At 41.0% G+C, this 18,797-nt stretch overlaps 1 protein-coding gene, 1 long non-coding RNA gene and 1 pseudogene across 2 annotated transcripts in view; 2 read left to right on the top strand and 1 right to left on the bottom strand.

The window, feature by feature from the left end:
• The window catches only part of LOC118650955 (alpha-2-macroglobulin-like), a 29,948-nt gene extending 20,101 nt beyond the window's left edge, over positions 1-9,847 (top strand). Inside the window, exons 9-15 of the mRNA XM_036299586.1 lie at positions 1,918-2,136; positions 2,299-2,426; positions 4,452-4,542; positions 5,216-5,284; positions 6,832-6,934; positions 9,240-9,281; positions 9,624-9,847. Coding sequence (XP_036155479.1) covers positions 1,918-2,136; positions 2,299-2,426; positions 4,452-4,542; positions 5,216-5,284; positions 6,832-6,934; positions 9,240-9,281; positions 9,624-9,640 — 669 coding nt within the window. The 3' untranslated portion in view covers positions 9,641-9,847. The remainder of the gene's footprint in view (positions 1-1,917; positions 2,137-2,298; positions 2,427-4,451; positions 4,543-5,215; positions 5,285-6,831; positions 6,935-9,239; positions 9,282-9,623) is intronic.
• LOC118650957 lies at positions 1,999-5,310 on the bottom strand. The gene is made up of 2 exons (XR_004966078.1): positions 5,087-5,310; positions 1,999-2,197 (listed from the first exon to the last, which is right to left on the bottom strand). It is a non-coding gene; the product is annotated as an uncharacterized LOC118650957 (long non-coding RNA).
• Positions 3,634-4,189, top strand: LOC118650956 (annotated as a pseudogene).
• Positions 9,848-18,797: the final 8,950 nt, after the last annotated feature.

The following is an 18,797-nucleotide window of genomic DNA, read 5'->3' on the forward strand; positions in this document are numbered from 1 at the left end:
ATTTATTTCTTATAAATATACTAGAGACCCGATGCACGAATTTGTGCATGGCTGGGGTCCCTAGGCCTGGCCAGCAACTGGGGCTGCTCGGGACTGGCCAGCTGGTGGGAGTGACCGAGAGAGGTTGGCTGTAGGAGTACACTAACCAACAGGGGGGCAACTCCTGCATTAAGCATCTGCCCCCTGGTGGTCAGTGCATCGTCATATGACCGGTCATTCAGTCGACCAGTCATAATGGTAGCTTTGGCTTTTATATATATAATTTCAGGATGTCATCCAGGTTCAATGTTGATGAGAATTAAAAATATGAATATTAAAAGGAGAATTCAAACTTCCAGTAAAAAAAAAGAAAAGCCAAATAAAAATGCCAATAAATCAAGGGGATAATTATAATTATTTCCTTTGAAGAAACTGAAACATCACCTTGATCATGGTTACAAAGGACTCTTTCGAGAGCTCTTTGAGACACTGACCTCAGCAGCAGAGAATTTAATTTGGGGGCTACAGCACAGCTGAACTTTGGTATAACCACAGTTGTTAAGTTTTCAAATGCTTCAAGAGTGTTAACTCAACTTATTTTTACTGTTTTTCTCAATATGTCATTAAAAGTGAAAAAAGTATATTACATATTATATATATACTTTACATATATATATATATATATATATATATATATATATATATATATATATATATATAAAATAAAAGCCTAAGCGACCTTTACAGAGGAATGACCAGAAGGACCGGTCGCTATGATGTGCACTGACCATCAGGGGGCAGACGCTCAATGCAGGAGCTGCCCCCTGGTGGTCAGTGCAATCCAACAGGGGAAGCGCCGCTCAGTCAGGGGCTGGGCTCATGGTTGGTGAGCACAGCGGTGGTGGCAGGAGCCTCTCTCGCCTCCACAGCAGCACTAAGGAGGAGTGAGCTGAGAGGTAAGGAGCAGCAAGCAAGCAGGCAGTAAGGAGTGAGGGCTGCCAGACTACGAGAGGGATGTCCGCCTGCCGGCTTAGGTCCGATCCCCGCGGGGAGTGGACCTAAGCCAGCAGGCAGACATTCCCCAAGGGGTCTTGAACTGCGAGAGGGCGCAGGCCAGGCTGAGGGACCACCTCTGCCTCCAGTGCATGAATTTCGTGCAACGGGCCTCTTATATATATAATCTATACTTTTAATATGTACAGTAATTAATACTTAAGAATAATCCAATAACACATGATCTCGTGCATTTATGGAATATAGTGAACATGAACTGATGAACAAAAATAGATCCAGAGACAGAGAAGCATCGAACAGACAGTCAAACCTCAGAAGGATGGGGGGGAGGGTGTGGGGGTTGGGTAAGAGATGAACCAAAGGACTTGTATGCATGCATATAAGCATAACCAATGGACACAGATGCTAGGGGAGGATGCACTGGTGGGTGGGCGTGACCAGGGAGGGGGTCTATGGAGGAAAAAGGAAACATGTAATACTTTAAACAATAAAAAAAGAATACAAAAGAAAAATGCATAGTTATGACTAAGCTTTATAATATTTGACAAAAAAAAACTATTTGATGAATAAAAAATATTATTCACCAAAATAAAAAAAATTTAGGCAAATAGCTAATGCCAATAAATGATTCCAATTTATGTGTATATTTTCTACATTTTATATTCCACATATATTTATAGAAAGAAAAGGATCAATTTTATGAGAAATAAAATAAAATTTAGGGCATATAGTCCGTGGAAGCTATGTGAATATTATGGTGCTGTCATCTATTTAAGGATTCTAACAAGTAATGAAATTAGAACTCCAGTGTTTAAGTAGTGAGGGAAATAGGAAATCAAAGGCCCTTTTGTGGCAGTTAACTTGGGCCTCTGAGTCCTCAAAGGGTTATCATACCTAAGAGGTTCTCTCACTTGTCTCTCTCAGGACACAGTGGTGGCTCTCCATGCTTTGTCCAAATATGGAGCAGCTACTTTCACCAGGACTGGGAAGGCTGTACAGGTGACCATTCAATCTTCAGGGACATTTTCCACAAATTTCCAAGTGGACAACGACAACCGCTTGTTACTGCAGCAGATTTCATTGCCAAAGGTGCCTGGAGATTACAGCATGACAGCAACAGGAAAAGGGTGTGTCTACCTCCAGGTGAGACTCTTGGAGCAGATGAGAACAGAGGGTTCATAGTAACCATTCGCCCTGAAAAGTCCTAATTCAGGAAATGATGGAACAAATCAAAAAGTGTTAAGAAAGTTGGGAGAAATAATGGGGAAGGGGAAAACACAAATATTTGTCTTTGATGTTCCACAGACATCCTTGAAATATAATATTCTCCCCCAAAAAGAAGAGTTCCCATTTGCTTTGGGGGTACAGACTCTGCCCCAAACTTGTGAAGGACCCAAAGCCCACACCACCTTCCAAGTCTCACTGAATGTCAGGTAAGACTTTCTGACTGAATCACTTAATTCTGTGTATAACAACCAATCTTCTTACCGGAACTCCTCACTAAGCCGGGCACTGGGATGGTGAATGTTTGTATTACATTTACCAAAAAAGTAATATGTTCTTATGTTGATACAGAATTTCTCAGTGATGAGGTTTACATTGTCCTTCCTCTACTTTCAGAATCCATTATTGTCACACCTCATTATTTAAAGGTTATTAATTTCCCTCAATAATAAGTAAAGGTAGATCATTATCCCTTGCCCCTGACCTGGATTTCTCATTTCATTATAATGTAATGATTCATCCTAATTTTATTCTACAGTAGTGAAATCCTATATTATTCTTGCCTTATCCAGGAAAGAGATGAGGAATTATTTTTTTTATTTTTTAAGTTTTGAGTTTATTAATCCCTTCATTAAAATCTGCACAGTCACCACAAATAAAGTCAGTGAAGAATCTTTACTCCTTCTGCTGTCCCATCTCCAGTTCACTTTTGCCAGCACTCACATTGGCCTTTGCAGTCCCCCTGACTTTCTTTATTCTATTCTTGCATTCCTTTCCCTGTTTTTTTGTTTTTTGCTTTTTGTGGGGTTTTTTTGAGGTCTTTTTCTTCTCATACAGGCCATGTCTTACAAGTCTATATTTAGGTTCATTTTTCTTTGCGTAATCCAAGAAGCATACATCCTGCCAAAGCCAGTTGTCTTGCCACCACCAAAATGGATTCTGAATCCAAACACAAAGATGATGTGGTCTTATACAGTTTGGCTAGTTTTTCCCGAATTTCTGTCTGAGGTACTGCTGCCTTCACAGGGTAAAGGATGTCAATGACCATTTGTTTCCACAGTAGTCTGTTGGTCATGAACTTCCTGGTCTGGGTAGTTACTGTGTAGTTCATGATGGCAGCAATCTTCAAATAGCCAGGGAGAAAAAGTGAGATGAGGAATTCTTGAAAAGCATGAATAGAAGGAAATCATGCCTCTCTAGTTAAAATTTCTACTGGCAATAATTAAATCTCAGATTATATACCAAAAAATCAGTTTTGGGGAAAATACATACATGGAGATATATAGATATACGGATATATAGATATGTAGATCTAGAGGTACATACACACACAACAGTACTCAAAGAGCTACAGGGCTTATAAAAAATGTATCTGTCGCGCTTCCTGCCGTCCTTCTGTGCCATCATAAGGGTCACATGAATGTCCTGGCTGGTGCTCTCAGGAGTATCAGCAATGCTTAAAAGAGAGGCAAATGCTACATTCTTAGTAGGCCATGCTCCAAAGCCATGCTCCAGTTCCTAACTGTGATGATGCAACATGGTTTCATTGGCAAATTTAAAATTACTGATGACTACAGAGCTGGGAAAATTACTGTGAACCTCACAGGCAGGTTAAACAAGTGTGGAGTAATCGGCCCCAGATGTTATATGCAACTCAAAGATCTAGAAAAATGGCAGGAAAACCTGCTTCCATCCCATCAATTGGTTTTATTGTACTGACAACCCCAGCGGGCATCATGGACCATGAAGAAGCAAGATGAAAACACAAAGGAGGGAAAATCCTGGGAATATTTTTCTGAGAATATCATACATATGTGCAAATAAAATGCCTCAGTGGACAAAAAGAAAATGTGTCTGTACCCAAGAATATTCAAACCTGGTTAGAGATACTATTCAGGAAAAAAGTTAAGATAAAGTACATGTATCAAATAACTGACACAGGTTAGAGGTCTCAAGTCCAGCTATGCATCACTTGTAGAGCTTTCTGAAAACACACATCCTCAGAGTCCACACATGTGGAATTCTGACTCATCAGGTCTAGAAGTAGGCCTGATCTGTGGCTTTAACAGGCTCCCTAAAAATCTAATGCAGAGCCAGTTTTCTGAACCACTTGGGTAGGACACTTAGGAAGACTCCCATGAACCTTTTAGGGCTGTTGAGTGCTTACTGTGGAAATAAAAAAAAAGACTATTTAATAACAAAGAAAACCCCAATTCCTTCCTTCCCTGGTTCAGTTACACTGGGAACCGTCCTGCCTCCAACATGGCGATTGTTGATGTGAAGATGGTATCTGGCTTCATTCCCCTGAAACCAACTGTGAAAATGGTAGGAGTCTCTATTTTATTTATTGTTTTATATTTTTCTAGACTGAGACAATATATTGTAACCCTATTATATCAACCTCTATTAAAGACTGTTACTTTCTCCAAACTTAGAAATATAATGTAGCATGTTTGTATTGCTGCCCCCATGAGCATAACACACTGCTGGAAGCCACACCTACTAGAAAAATAATGTCAACAGGTTCCTACTTTCATGTAGCTCAGAATCTTGAAGGTAAAGTATCTACATATAAACCAGTGAAAAATATATGAAAATGACAGATTGACATAAACTATAACTATTACAGAAGGTCAGACAAAATGAGATTGCTATAATTTAGAGCAAGCAAAAGAAGTAACAAAAACAAAAATCACCTCCTGATTAAAAAATAGAATGTGAATTAAACCTTGAAATATATGCAATTCCCAAGTTTAGAATATTTAGTTCCTTTTCTTCAGATGAATCAACTTTACACATAGGCCATATTAAACCCTACATCCCAATTAACTTTTATTTTTAATTGTACAACATTATTGTCTTTACTTACAAAAAAATATTAGAAGAAATATTATCCTCATGCTTAATATAATTTGGTAATAAAAATTCTTCTTTTCTCTGGGTTTCCCAGGGGCTTTCTTCTGTTTATTAACATTTGCAATGTCTTCATGTTCTTCAGCTTGAAAGATCTGATGATGTGAGCCGAACAGAAGTCAGCAACAACCATGTTTTGATTTACCTAGATAAGGTGAGAGTCCTGCCACTCTAGTTGCAAAAAATCCTATATAATAAAAGCATAATATGCTAAGTGTCCGGTCGTCCAGTCTTCGGTTTAAACAATCAAAGCATAATATGCTGATATGCTAAGGCCACTCTACCACTCACTATGACATGCACTGACCACCAGGGGGCAGATGCTCCAACTGGTAGGTTAGCTTGCTGCTGGGTTCTGGCCTATTGGGACTGAGCAAGATGGGCCGGACACACCCTGGAGCTCTCCTGCAGTACCTCCCAGACTGGCCAACCTCCCGTGTCCCTCCCCAGCCCCGATTGTGCACTGGTGGGGTCCCTCAGCCTGGCCTGCACCCTCTCGCAATCCAGGACCCCTCGGGGGATGTTGGAGGGCCGGTTTCAGCCAATCCCACAGGCCAGGCCAAGGGACCCCACTGGTGCATGAATTCATGCACCAGGCCTCTAGTAAAGATAATCCTTCTAAGGGAGATATCTAGGAAATGAATGAAGACATTTTTGAGACATCACTTCTATGCTAAATATTTGAGAATTCTAACATTAATTGCAGTACATGTTCTCTTCTCCTTCTTTATTTATATTTCATCTGGGGCTACGGAAAGAAATGGCTTATTATAATATTGGGATAGTCATATTTCTAGGACTTTATAAGCAAGAAATTCTCTACCAAATATGCTTATTATATCCTCAAGTTATTCTGAGTAATGTAAGGAAGTACCATTGGGTTTGTCAATTATTATATCAATAATACATCAACAATATAAAAGGGGAAAATACTGTCAATCTCAGCAAGGACTTGGACCATAAAGTAAATAGATCAGCCCATCAATAAGCCACTCTAATTTTATATTTATATGTTGTACATAGTTTATTTATTTATAGACTGATGAATATTATAATTTACAAATTTATGAAACTTAAACAAGGTTACAATTATTGACCTTTTATATTCCTTTTTGAGTCAACACAAGTATTTCTGCAAGATAGAGAAATTAAATGGTGCCAAATTTCTGGATATTCAAAAATAAACAGAGCTATCCAATCAATAAAAATCATATATCATTCACCTCTATGAACAAAACGTTGATGGGGATATACGAATTGTTTTATTTGTTTAAGAACAATTGGGGAGCTTTCTGCACAATTTAAGAACCCTGTTAGTTGATTTTTTTTAATGGGGCTTTGCCCTAGCCAGTTTGGCTCAGTGAACAGAACATTGGCCTGTGGACTGAAGGATCCCAGGTTTGATTGTGGTCAAGGGAACGTACCTCAGTTGCAGGCTCGATGCCCGGCCCTGTTCACTGTGCATGATGGAGGCAACCAATCGATGTGTCTCTCTCACATAAATGTTTCTCTCTCTCTGTCTCTCCCCCTCCTTTCCAATCTCTCTAAAAATCAATGGGAAAATATGCTCGGGTGATGATTAAGCAGAAATAAAAATAATAACAATAATAATTTAAAAAGTTTTTTCCCCAAACAAATGAATATTTAAAGTCATTCACAGAAAAGAGAAGAAAGCTCATTTAATTCCCTTTTGCTTTCTAGGTGACAAATCAGATTCTGAGCTTGTCCTTCACTGTTCTCCAAGATATCCCAGTAAGAGATCTCAAACCAGCCATAGTGAAAGTCTACGATTACTATGAGACGGGTGAGTGTGAGCAATTTTTACATACAAATTAAATTCCTGATCACAGAAATTTAGATTTCAGAAACATGTAGGGGAAATTCATTACATTAATAGTTCTTAGCACTTCGTTTTGTCTTTATCAAATCTGATTCTCCTGTCTTTGCCTTCTATACATACACTAGAGGCCCGGTACACAAAAATTTGTGCACTCGGTGGGGTGAGGGGGGGTCCCTCAGCCCGGCCTGTGCCCTCTCGCAGTCTGGGACCCCTCAGGGGATGACCACCTGCTGGCTTAGGCCCACTCCCCGGGGGATTGGGACTAAGATGGCAATCAGACATCCCTCTGGCAGCCCAGCAGCCCTAGGGGGATGTCAACTTACCAGTGGGGAGCAGGCCTAAACTGCAGTCGGACATCCTTAGTGCTGCTGAGGAGGCAGGAGAGGCTCCCACCACCATCACTGTACTGGCAGCCATCAGTCTGGCTTGTGGTTGAGCAGAGCTCAGCCTGGCTTGTGGTTGAGCAGAGCTCCCACCTGTGAGAGTGCCCTGACCACCAGGGGCCAGCTCCTGCATTGAGTGTCTTCCCACTGGTGGTCAGTGTGTGTCATAGTGACCAGTCATTCCAAGTTGTTCTGCTGTTAGGGTCAATTTGCATATTACCCTTTTACTATATAGGATAGCAGCCTGGTGCATTGCCGGGAGCCGGTCCATCCTTGTTGTTTCAAAGGACCTGGCATATATGGCATACTGTTCTTAATATGTTTGCTCACCTTCTTGGCACTATGTGTTTTAACCAAGGTCTCCTCTCTGAGAAAGGTTGTTTCCCCAGGTAGGGATTTTCCCCTGAAGTTAGGGAGGGAATAAAACCTCTTAACTAAGTGCCAGGCGGGTAATTAATCACTTTAACTACGAACAATCGTGCTTAAGCTACATAATCTTTACTCCCTGGAATGAAGATAAGAAACGCCCTAACCTTTGTAATAGAGATTGATAGGATTGAATCAACTGGTATAAATACAGATGTAATAAGACAGCAAGACACAGAACTTAGAATACGGAACCAGAAGAAGACAGAACCAGGAGGCACAGAACTTACACAGAACGTTCTCTAGAGACAGAAGAACTTCGCTGGAGAGAACATGGCAAAAGATCCTGGACTGAACCTGACTACAGAAATTGGCAAGAGAACCTGACTAGAACCTGGAGAACCTAGCAAGAGAACATGGACACAGAACCTGGCTGGAGATCCTAACCAGAACTTCGCTGGAGATCCAGACCAGAACTTGGCTGGAGATCCTGGCTGGAGATCCTGGCTAGGCTGCTGATCAACTGAACACTGTCTCCATGTCCTTCCTTCTTCGCCAACTCCGTCCACACCTTTGGGGACCCCTGGACCAGCTGGGGTTGGACCCCAGCAGTGCATGGGTGGGGGCCGGCTGGTTTGCCTTGAAGGGTGTCCCGGATCAGGCTGGGGGTCCCCACTGGGGTGCCTGACCAGCCTGGATGAGGGGATGAGGGCCGTTTTCAGGCTGGCGGGTGACTGAAGCTCCCAACCTCTCCTTTTTTCTTTTTATTATTCTTGGATTTATTTACCTTCTATGGCTGTCACTGGAGCCTAGAGCCGGCTTTAGCTCTGAGGCTCAGCTCCAGCTCTGAGACCTCGGCTGCTGATAGCAGGTATCTGGGTTTGTTTGGGTTCTAGAATTGAAACTCTGTTGCAACTCCAGCTCTGACGGCTGAAAGCAGGTTTCTGGAGCTTGTTTAGTTTCTATAATTGCAACATTGTTTCTTAGAGTACAAGCTGAGAGGCCGGCAGTGGCAGGCGGGGAACGCTGGCTTCCTCCTTCACTGGAGCAAGCAAGCCTCCTGTTCACTTCAGCTGCCTGGCTGCGGCCGCATCTTGGTTGGCAGTTAATTTGCATAACTCGCAGATTAGCCAATGGGAAGGTTAGGGAAGTTACGGTTAATTACCATGTTTCTCTATTATTAGATAGGATTATAGAAACTGCCTATAATGTAAAGATAGCAATTAATACGAAATATCTGTAAGAAATTTAGTTCCCTTTTCTTCAGTTAAATCAACTGTACAACAATATTTGATTTAAATAAGTTCAACATTGAACTGTCCTTCAGGAGTACAGAGTAAAGGAAATATAATGTACTGTATTTGAAAAGTTAACAATATAAGGCAGCCAGCAATGCATCAAATGAATGCTGCTGATGTTTCTGACAAAATACAATTTTTCCCATAATATTATTTCACTAACCTATATCCCATAAATGTTTGCTATCTCTCACTTCACCTAATGATTTTGTTTTTATGCAGATGAGTTTGCAATTGCTGAGTACAGTGCTCCTTGCAGCAAAGGTAAGTAATTCACACTCCTTCCAAATGCAGTCAGAACCCCTTTGTTTTGTTCCTCAAATCTCCTCCATAAAATATTGGCTCAACATTCTTCATAGACATCATATTGCTCATGGTGTAACTTATTATAGAAAATTGCATTTATTTGGAGAGAACACTGCTGGTTAAACCTCAGATAGTTCAGAGGATTGCTGATTTGATCATTATAAGTAATGGATCTTGTTGCCCACTATACTAATTGGTTTCCTTAGACACTATACTACCCAGATCTAAGAAAAGGAATCTTCATTGATCAGAAAATCCAAGTTTATCTTAATTTTTTATTCTTTCCACTATCACACACAGATCAGGGAAATGAGTGAAGACTACGTCAATGAAAATGGCTTTGCTGGAGTTCCTGTTCCACAAAGTCGGGTCTCCATGGAAGAAAATAGTTTTTGTAACTCTGAAGCTTAATGAATACACCTTTTTTTCTAGTCAATCTTTATCATGGTATCTGTAGTCATTCCATAAACATTTATTACATTTCCATATAAAATAAAATTCATGAAATAAAAATTTATAGCAATCAAGGGCTGAGCGACTTCAGAAAATGAAGAATGTTACAGTGTTGTTCTTAGAGTAGGCTTAGTGTTGTACAGAGTAGGCTTCCTGTAGGTGTTGCAGGGAAAAGAAGAAAATATTAAAATATGTACTAAAATAGTGTAAAATGTGTTTGGTCATGGGAATACCCTTCAAAAAGTCAAAGAGTGGGAGAAACCAAGATGGCGGCATAGGTAAACACCGGAGTTTGCTGCCTCGAACAACCACTTCAAAAATACATCTAAAAGACGGAACGGACATCATCCAGAACCACAGGAAGGCTGACTGAGTATAAATTCTACAACTAGAAGGAAAGAGAAAAGCATACCGAGACTCAGAGGAGGCGCAGTGCAGAAGTAAAATATTAAGGTACAGAGGCCCACACGGAGCGGGCTGGCGGCTGAGGGTGCGGTTGTCGTTTTCAATCGGGAGGGAGTCTCAGGCTCTGAGCTCCAGTTCCTGGCGAGTCTCTGGGGACCCAGACTCATGTGGGAGAAGCAGGACTGTCTGGCATCGGTTGGAACTCGAGGGCAGCTTTCTCTCGGAGGGGCTTGCAGCAATTGCCGAGACACTAAGAAGCGGAGCCTCTGAGAGCAGCCATAAATGCTAGCCCCGCTCTGTTGATCCCGTGGGACCCGTCCCGCCCAAGCCCTGCAGGGAGGCTTTTACTGGATAGCCTAAGGCAGAGACTAGATTAGCACCTCCCCAGAGATCCAGGAGCCAGTGTACCCAGAGGTCAGAGTGGGACCATCCAGTTTGCAGCTCAGTGGAACCATAAAGGACACACTCAGGGGGCAGACAGAGTGAGCACCAAAGCCCCATTGAAGCAAGTCTTGCCCCGGAGGGGTGTCTCCAGCACAGAAGTTCTCCCACTGCAGACACAGCTGATTCTCACAGCCAATTGGCCTGGAGGTCAATTCCTCCCAGTGATACCTACAACAATCAAGGCTTAACTACAACAAGACTATGCACAAAGACCACAAGGGGGTGCACCAAGAGTGTCCTCAGGTAATTGGGGAGGCTGAACCACTGGGCCCTAGTGGACACTCAGCACAGAAAACCACTTTATCAACACAGGGAAGCATAAAAAATGCGGAGACAAAGAAAAAGGACACAAATGACAGAAATGGAGGAAAGCAAACTACTGGATATAGAGTTCAAAACCACACTTTTAAGGTTTTTCAAGAATTTTCTAGAAACCACTGATAAACTTAATGAGACCCTCAAGAAATCTAATGAGACCCTCGAGGTTGTGATAAAGGACCAACTAGAAATTAAGCATACACTGACTGAAATAAAGAATATTATACAGAATCCCAACAGCAGACTAGAGGATCGCAAGAATCAAGTCAACGATTTGAAATACGAAGAAGCAAAAAACACCCAACCGGACAAGCAAAATGAAAAATGAATCCAAAAATACGAAGATAGTGTAAGGAGCCTCTGGGACAGCTTCAAGCGTACAAACATCAGAATTATAGGGGTGCCAGAAGAAGAGAGAGAGCAAGATATTGAAAACCTATTTGAAGAAATAATGACAGAAAACTTCCCCTACCTGGTGAAAGAAATAGACTTACAAGTCCAGGAAGCGCAGAGAACCCCAAACAAAAGGAATCCAAAGAGGACCACACCAAGACACATCATAATTAAAATGCCAAGAGCAAAAGACAAAGAGAGAATCTTAAAAGCAGCAAGAGAAAGAAAGTCAGTGTCCTACAAGGGAGTACCCATATGAATGTCAGCTGATTTCTCAACAGAAACTTTGCAGGCCAGAAGGGAGTGGCAAGAAATATTCAAAGTGATGAATGCCAAGAACCTACAACCAAGATTACTTTATCCAGCAAAGCTATCATTCAGAACTGAAGGTCAGATAAAGAGCTTCACAGATAAGAAAAAGGTAAAGGAGTTAATCACCACCAAACAAGTATTATATGAAATGCTGAAAAGTATCCTTTAAGAAGAGGAAGAAGAAGAAAAAGGTAAAGATACAAATTATGAACAACAAATACACATCTATCAAGTGAATCTGAAAATCAAGTGAATAATCTGATGAACAGAATGAACTGGTGATTATAATAGAATCAGGGGCATAGAAAGGGAGTGGACTGACTACTCTTAGCGGGGAAAGGGATGAGGGGGATGCGGGAAGAAACTGGACAAAAATCGTGCACCTATGGACAGTTGGTGGGGAGTGAGGGCGGAGGGTGGGGTGGGAACTGAGTAGAGGGGAGTTATGGGGGGAAAAAATAGGAACAACTGTAATAATCTGAACAATAAAGATTTAATTTAAAAAAAAGTCAAAGAGTAAATTTTATAAGAAAAGAAAATACTAACTTAACTAGAAAAGACTTTCCACATTAAAGGGAATTAATGAAATACGAAGTTAAATTGGAGACAGCATAATTAACTAGGACATGACCTGAATTGGGGGTTACGTGTTCTCAGAGCCAAAGCTACCATTGACTAATATAAATAGTCAGTTAATCTTGGGTTTCAGAATCAATAAAGGATGATAGATTGAAAACTTTGAAGGGGTGATGATACATGTAGAAGAGAGTTTTCTTAGAAGAAAGAATATATAGCACTTGAATATTAGACTGGATCACCTTTTTTCTGGAACTCTGAGCCAGGATCAAAGACTAGATATAAGCTCAAGGAGGTATTCAGATAGAGTAAATATATGGATGGAGGTGCCAAAGCTTCAGGATTTTATAAAGGTAAGATCTCTGGGGAAGTCCTAGGAGTCCTTGTCTCCATTTGATTTAGTTTAACAGTATCTTGGATGGTATAAGCTAAACACTCAAGGACTTTGAAATTCAAGCATCCTTAGCTCTGTCTCCAGGCTAAGAAAAAATAAAATAAAAGCTGTCATTTTTGTTCCTGGTTCTATTCTAAGAACCTAACACGTATTAATATATCAACCCTATGAATCAAGTACTATTATAACAAGTGAGAAAACAGAGGCACAGAGTGATATAACTTGCACAAAGTGATTCAGCTAGTAAATGGCAAGACCAGAATTTAATACCAAGAAGTCTGCCTCCCAAGTCCACACTCATAACCTCAAACTATGCTGCCTCTCCAACCCACTTCAGACAAGAGGGCAGGAGAAAACATGCTTCAGAGATGAATAAACATTATAATTAGTGTCAATTAAGCATCAATCCAGAGCATAGAATATAAAAGAAATTAGAGGTGTGGCTAAAGGAAATAGGATAAAAGGATTATAATACATTCCATCATTTTTTTCTTTGTTCATATGGAAATCATGACTTCAAATGTACTTAAAGGGTATATTTGTTGCAAATCATTACTTGTATCTCCTGAACTGAGAAGATTTATTCCCAAAATATTTATATTTCATGGTATGATACAAATTTGAGTAAAACAGCATTCCTCTCTAAGAGAAACTCAATGCAGAGTAAAAAAAAAGAAAAAAAGAAAAAAGGTACTTGGATATTCATACTACTACTACTACTAGAGGCCCAGTGCACGAAATTCATGGGGGGGTGGGGGCAGGGTCCCTCAGCCCAGCCTGAACCCTCTCCAATCCAGGACCCCTTTGGGGGATGTCCGATTGCCAGTTTAGGCCCAATCCCTGTGGGACAACCGGCAGTCGGACATCCCCCCTTGCAATCCGGACCGCTGGCTCCTAACTGCTCACCTGCCTGCCTGCCTGCCTGATCACCCCTTACCACTCTGCCTGCCAGCCTGATTGCCCCCAACTGCACCCCCCTTCTGGCCTGATCACCCCTAACTGCCCACCCCCGCCAGTCTGATCACCCCAACTGCCCCCCTCCCCAGCCTGCTCGCCCCTAACTGCCCACCCTGCTGGCCTGCTCACCCCCAACTGCCCTCCACTCCTGGCCTGATCGCCCCTAACCACTTCTGCCTAGGCCCCGCCACAATGGCTTTGTCCAGAAGGTCTCCCAGAAGGTCTGCCAGTCTAATTAGCATATTACCCTTTTATTAGTATAGATATGATATGTTTCTGCTTTACCTTCTTTTGTTCTTTTCTTCACTAATGAGCTTCCTACCACTGATATTTCCACTTTCCTTGCTATGGAATATTACTTGTTTTTTTTTCTTACCCACTCAGTATCATTCGAGGATTAGAATGATTCGATTCTTTCCTAGCCAGTTTGGCTCAGTGGATAGAGCGTTGGCAGACTGAGGGGTCCCAGGTTTGATTCCAATCAAGGGCACATGCCCAGGTTGCCAGCTCGATCTCCAGAAGGGGGTGTGCAGGAGGTAGCCGATCAATGATTCTCTCTCATCACTGATGTTTCTATCTCTCTCTCTCCCTCTCCCTTCCTTTCTGAAATCAAAATGATAGATAGATAGATAGATAGATAGATAGATAGATAGATAATAGGATTCTAACAGGCAGTGACCTTGAATACAGGGTCTAGGCAATCTTGCTAATTAAATTATTCTAGATCTCTACCTTAAAAATGTATACAGTGGGGCCTTGACTTACGAGTTTAATTCATTCCGGGACGGAGCTCGTAACTCAAATTACTCGTATGTCAAATCACTGTGACATTCACTGCGCCAACTAGCAGTAGGGTATCTGAAGCTGGCTCGTACGTAACCCGAATTTTAGCTTGCAACTCAAAGCAAAAAATCGGCCAAGAGACGGCTCGTATCTCAAAAAAACACGTTAGTCGGGACACTCCTAAGTCAAGGCCCCACTGTAGTGACAAAGGGAATGACAGGACACAAATGAACTCTTCATATCTAAGGTAAAAACAATGCATGAATTATTCTAGAATCAAGATAATTAAAAAATATTCTTTCCTCTAGTGATTGAACAGCGGATATTCTACCCTTGATTGACCATTTAAAACACACATACACAAAAACTAAAGAATATCTTAACTCAGTGCCCTCTGAAATAGCCTTGGGCTGAGTTTTTAGCAACTGTCATTATCACTGCAATCATTGGCTTTGACCACAAGAGGGAAATTAAATACAGTAATGAGGTTATTACACATCAGTTCTAAAAGTGATGACTTAGTGAAAGAGAAGAAATTAAAACAAGTTAGTATAATTGGAATATAAAATGCTTAATGTTTAAAAAAAACATAAAATTATACACATGCAGAAACCAAAGTAAGACCATTTGGTTTATCCTGATTTTTTTGTGTGTACAAATTGATACCAGAAAATTTTAATCCAATATAAATCAAAATGTCAATCTTATAACCTATTCAAAATTTCTGCCTACACTTCCCTCAGTTCTGATCCTTGTTTCAACAGACCAGCAGTAAGGAAGTGAGGCAACCCTCCACCCTCAGGAAACAGAGATTAGAAGAAAAGGGCAAAGTTTTTCTGGCTGGTTTTTATCTGGCCATTATTTTGTGTGTACACTTGGCTAGGCAAACAGTCCCCCGTTACTCAAACACTAATCAGATGTTGCTTTGAGGGTATTTTGTAGATGTGATTAAAATCTACAACCAGGTGACTTTAAGTAAGAGAGACTTTCATAGATAATTTGGGTGGGTTCCATTCAATTGATGAAAGGTCTTACGAGCAGAGTTGAAGCTTCCCTGGTGAAACAGAAATTCCACCTGTGGACAGCAGCTTCAGCCCCTGCTGGAGATGCTAGTCTGCCCTTCCTGACAGCCTGCCCTCTGGATTTTGGACTTGCCTAGCGAACTCCACAACTGCATAAGCCAACTCCATTCAATCAATTTCTTAACATATATTTCCTACTGAATCCGCTTCTCTTGTTGAATCCTGACTGATACAATACCCACATACTAATTATTTCTCAGGGGACACTTCTGTGGGTTTTAGGAGATCCCAGACACAGATCAATATGTGGTAGGCAGTTAGACAGACATGAGAGCAAGGATGATGGGACAGATACAGAAGGGTCACCAGGGCAGAGAGCCCTGGATGCCTGATAAAGTACAATTGTAGGGTAGGACCTTGTCCCCAGGATGACCTTTCCTCCCCTAGACAGGAAGTAAGACTCTGTATCCAGCAAGCAGTGCCCAAGCTCTCCTATGTGTCCTCTAGCTTCCCTTTTCACTTGGCTTGTGGGGTAGGGGTGGGGCGGGGAACACTCCAACCAGCTCTTCCACCACAAATTCTTTCAAAGAATCTGCCTCTGGCCCAGCCAGCATGGCTCAGTGGTTGAGCATCAACCTATGAACCAGGAGGTCACTGTTTGATTCCCCGGGCAGGGCATATGCCTGGGTTGCAGGCTTGATCCCCAGTGTGGTGCATGCAGGAGGCAGCCAATCAATGATTCTCTCTCATCATTAATGTTTCATCTCTCTCTCCCTCTACCTTCCTCTCTGAAATAAAAATATATTTTAAAAAACAAACAACAAAAAACAACTGCTTTTAATTTTTTAAAAAACAACAACAAAAACAAAGGAATTTGCCTCTGTAATCAGTCTTTATTTTGCTCTTATATGCGCTGTTGGTAAATGTCCCTAAATCAGTTTGGAAAGGCCTATGGGGAGTGTCTAAGGACTCTCTGTACAACATGAGACTTCTCATCACCTCCAGTGGAGGCTCCAGCCCCGGTTGGGTGCATCTGGAAGGCAACCAATCAATGTGTCTCTTTCACATCTATGTTTCTCTCTCTGTCTCTCCCCTTCCCTTCCACTCTCTCAAAAAAGCAATGGAAAAAATATCCTCAGGTGAGGATTAACAACAACAAAAATAGCTCCTTGACTAGATAGTGGTGATGGTTGCAAAACACTATGAAAATAATTAATGTCACTGAATTATACACCTAAAAATGGTCAAAATAATAAATTTTATGTCATGTATATTTTACCACACACAAAAAAATGGCTCCTTTGAGTCCTGTGCCATCTGTCCCAGACTCTGCTCCTTCTTGTCATTATTGTCCTCACACCTGCTCCCTCCCTCACAATAATCCGGGACCTTGGTCCAGAACTCAGAATACTTCTCAATTCCAAGTTAGACCTACACTCAAAACAGCAGAAATGAATTTATGATTAAAATGTGAAACAAAATAATAATAATAATAATATAAACTTACTTGAAAGAAAGTTTGGAATATGTATGTCTGATCCTAGGTAGGAGATTCTATGGGGAATACCAGAATCCACAATGGGGGCAGCAGGGGAGTGTGAGAGATTGACTTTACTAAAACTTAAAATACATGAATAAAAAAGTCTCCATAATGTCTAAAAACAAATAATAGAAGGAAATTACTTGCAACAACAGGTAATTCAGAGGAAAATACAAATAACTTGAGAAGATACTCAAACAAACTAGCAGTTAGTAAAACACAGTTGGGACATACCATGCCCCTCTCCCGTATGCAATAATAATAAGCCAAAATTTAAAACTGAGAACATATGGAACTGAGAAGGGGGGTAGGATCAGTATTCTCATCCATTGCTTCTGTCTTTTCACAAAGTAATCTGGTAGTATCTGGTAACATTTTTAACTTGGCATACATTTTAGGAATCTATCATAGAGAAATGGGCCATAATGAACAGAAATGTTCACTGTAGTACTTATTTCACCGTCTAATATACTATTACTCCCAAATCTTTTTCTATCCAGCATATTCTTCACTTCAGTATCCCCTACAGCTTATTACAACTAGTCTGACATAGGTTGCTGCCAACAGTCCTGCAATAGTGACAACTGAAGTCACTAAAAATGTAGGGCCTCTTGCTTCATCTGAGCTCTCAGTGCTGACCAGCAAAACTGCCTCTAACCAGATGTCTCATTTCCCTTTGTGGAAATTCCAAACTTCTGACTTCCATACATCCCAAACCTATCACTTCCTCCTCCATTCTTACAATGTGACCTTGTCTTTTATTTCTCGGAGAAAATGGAGTTCACCAGGCAAGAACAATCTACATCAGTGGTTCTCAACCTTCCTAATGCCGCGGCCCTTTAATACGGTTCCTCATGTTGTGGTGACCCTCAACCATAAAATTGTTTCCGTTGCTACTTCATAACTGTAATTTTGCTACTGTTATGAATCGTAATGTAGATATCTGATATGCAGGATGTATTTTCATTGTTACAAATTGAACATAATTAAAGTATAGTGATTAATCACAAAAACAATATGTAATTATATATGTGTTTTCCGATGTTCTTAGGCGACCCCTGTGAAAGGGTCGTTTGACCCCCAAAGGGGTCGCGACCCACAGGTTGAGAACCGCTGGTCTACATTTTCTTCCCTATCACTTTCAAACGTATCATAGACACTTCTCCAAAGTGGACATACAGATGGCCAAGGGACATATGAAAAAATGCTCAAAGTCACTAGTCATCTGAGAGATGCCAATCAAAACAACAATGAGATATCACCTCACACCTGTCAGAATGGTGTGACAAATCAACAAATCAACAAATGACAAGTGCTGGCGAGGATGGGGAGAAAAAGGAACCCTAGTATACTGCTGCTCAGAATGCAGACTGGTGCGGCCACTATGGAAAACAGTATGGAGTTTCCTCAAAAAATTAAATATGGAACTTCCATTTGACCCAGTGATCCCACTGCAGGAATATATCCTAAGAAACCTAAAACACATATCAGAAAGAATATATGCACCTCTATGCTCAGAGCAGCACAATTTACAAAAGCTAAGATTTGGAAACAGCCTAAGTGCCCATCAGATGAGCAGATAAAAAAAAAAGCTGTGGTATATTTACACAATGGAATACTAGGCGGCAATAAAAAAAGAAAGAACGCTTACCATTTGCAGCAGCATGGATGGACCTGGAGAGTATTATGCTAAGTGAAATAAGCCAGTCGGAGAAAGATAAGCATCACATGATCTCACTCATATGTGGAATCTAAGGAACCAAATAAACCGATGATCAAAAACAGATCCAACGCATGAACAGACTGTTGAACCTCAGAGGGAAGGCAGGGGAGGGTGGGTTGGATGAGATCAACCAATGAACTTGTGTGCATATAAA

Source organism: Myotis myotis, unplaced genomic scaffold, assembly GCF_014108235.1.
Source record: "Myotis myotis isolate mMyoMyo1 unplaced genomic scaffold, mMyoMyo1.p scaffold_m19_p_3, whole genome shotgun sequence".
NCBI lineage: Eukaryota > Metazoa > Chordata > Mammalia > Chiroptera > Vespertilionidae > Myotis > Myotis myotis.